We start from the raw sequence: 1668 nt of genomic DNA on the forward strand, positions 1-1668 counted from the left end.
TACAACTTAGTATTTTGGCAAATTCATAAATAATGTAGCCGTATGAAAGACTGCTGTTTTTTACAAAATATAATTTATTTTATTTTGTTATGAATTTATTTCTTATATCAAATGTGATTTCATTTCTTAAATCTTGGTAGAAAAGAAAATTTGCATTTTAAAAACAAAAAAGTATAAATAGGATAGGTTTTGGATTTAGTTTTAGTTGAGGGAGTTAGTTACAAATATTTGATTTTAAATATTTTAATATATAAACTTTTTATATTTTAGTATATATTTTTTTAAGGATATATACATATATCAAACCTCTAGGAAAATTGTAAATAATTTCACATATTTTTAAGACAAAAAGGCATTATTAAAATAAAAAGCGCTTTGCACATATTGCCATAATTGTAATTAGGAGTACACTTCAGAATTGCCAACAAAACATGGTCCCTGTAAAAATTCAGTCAGTGTATGGAAAAAAAAAGGATGCTTAATTCCTTCTTAACAGAGTCAAGTATTGAAGGATGATAGTAATTATACCATTAGTATTATCTAACAAAGATTCTTAGTGAATAATCTGATATTTTTATCAATGTAGTTAATATTAAAGTTATGATTCAAATAGTCAGTTTTAGCATGATATAAAATAATTAAAAATGATTTTAAATCCAGCAAAAAATGTAATGAAAGCTTTTGAACTTCATACAACTACATTAGTCATTTCATTTCAAATTGGCAAAATATATCCATCCAAGTTGAAGGAATTTTGCGAGTATTATGTTATGATAAAAATAATTGGCAAATTCATAAATAATGTAGGTGTATGAAAGATTGCTACAAAATTTATTTTGTTATGAATTTTTTTCTTACTTTATCAAATGTGATTTCATTTCTTAAATCTTGATAGAAAAAAAAAAATATTTTTTCATTTTAAAAATGAAAGGGAAATGTTAAATAATATCTTGGAAAAAACAAGGAAAAAATAATATTAGAAGCGGTACTGATTAAACAAGAAGATAGATCCTATAAAAAATTTTTCAGAGAAATGATCATGTGTCTGAGTTTCTTTGAAATAAAAACTAGAAAAATGATTATTTATCAGAGTTTTTTCCAGATTTTTTTTATAGGGAGAATATACATACTGCCCAGATATTGACATTAATGAAGATATATATAACCCTTTAATTAAAGAAACTGAAATGGAAGAATTGGACGAAGCAATAACTTTAACAAATAATGGGAAAGCAGCAGGAAATAGTAAAATAACATATGAATTTGGAAAAAAAGTAAACCATTAACAAGAATGCTACTACTAAGTTAATGAATCAATATTTGATAGAAGAAGAATCAATAGATGCCTGGAAGAAAGGTCTAACACTAATATATCCAATATCAAAACCAACAGATTGAAATAAGGATTTAAATAACTTTACAGAAACCTTCAATTTTCATAAATATGATAAACATATAATTGTTAGATAGCAGTCATATTTTCGATATATAATAAAAATATTTTAGTACATGTTATATAATTATGAGATGATCAACAGATGTATAAAACATGTTCGTAATTTCCTCGATTTACGCTATTAGATAATAGTCATATTGTTGATATATAATAAAAATATTTTAATACGTGTTATATAATTATGAGATAATCAACAGATGTATAAAATATGT

The 1668-nt window shown here is 23.5% G+C and overlaps 1 protein-coding gene across 1 annotated transcript; it reads left to right on the plus strand.

Moving 5' to 3' along the window:
• Nucleotides 1–644: 644 nt before the first annotated feature.
• OCT59_001289 (uncharacterized protein) lies at nt 645–1398 on the plus strand (the record flags this gene model as incomplete). Its single annotated transcript, XM_066139453.1, has 3 exons — nt 645–803; nt 1116–1245; nt 1328–1398. The coding sequence occupies 3 exons, from the start codon at nt 645–647 to the stop codon at nt 1396–1398; spliced, it is 360 nt and encodes a 119-aa protein (XP_065988855.1).
• Between the last annotated feature and the right edge of the window lie 270 nt (nt 1399–1668).

This window comes from Rhizophagus irregularis, chromosome 1 (genome assembly GCF_026210795.1).
Source record: "Rhizophagus irregularis chromosome 1, complete sequence".
Lineage (NCBI taxonomy): Eukaryota > Fungi > Glomeromycota > Glomeromycetes > Glomerales > Glomeraceae > Rhizophagus > Rhizophagus irregularis.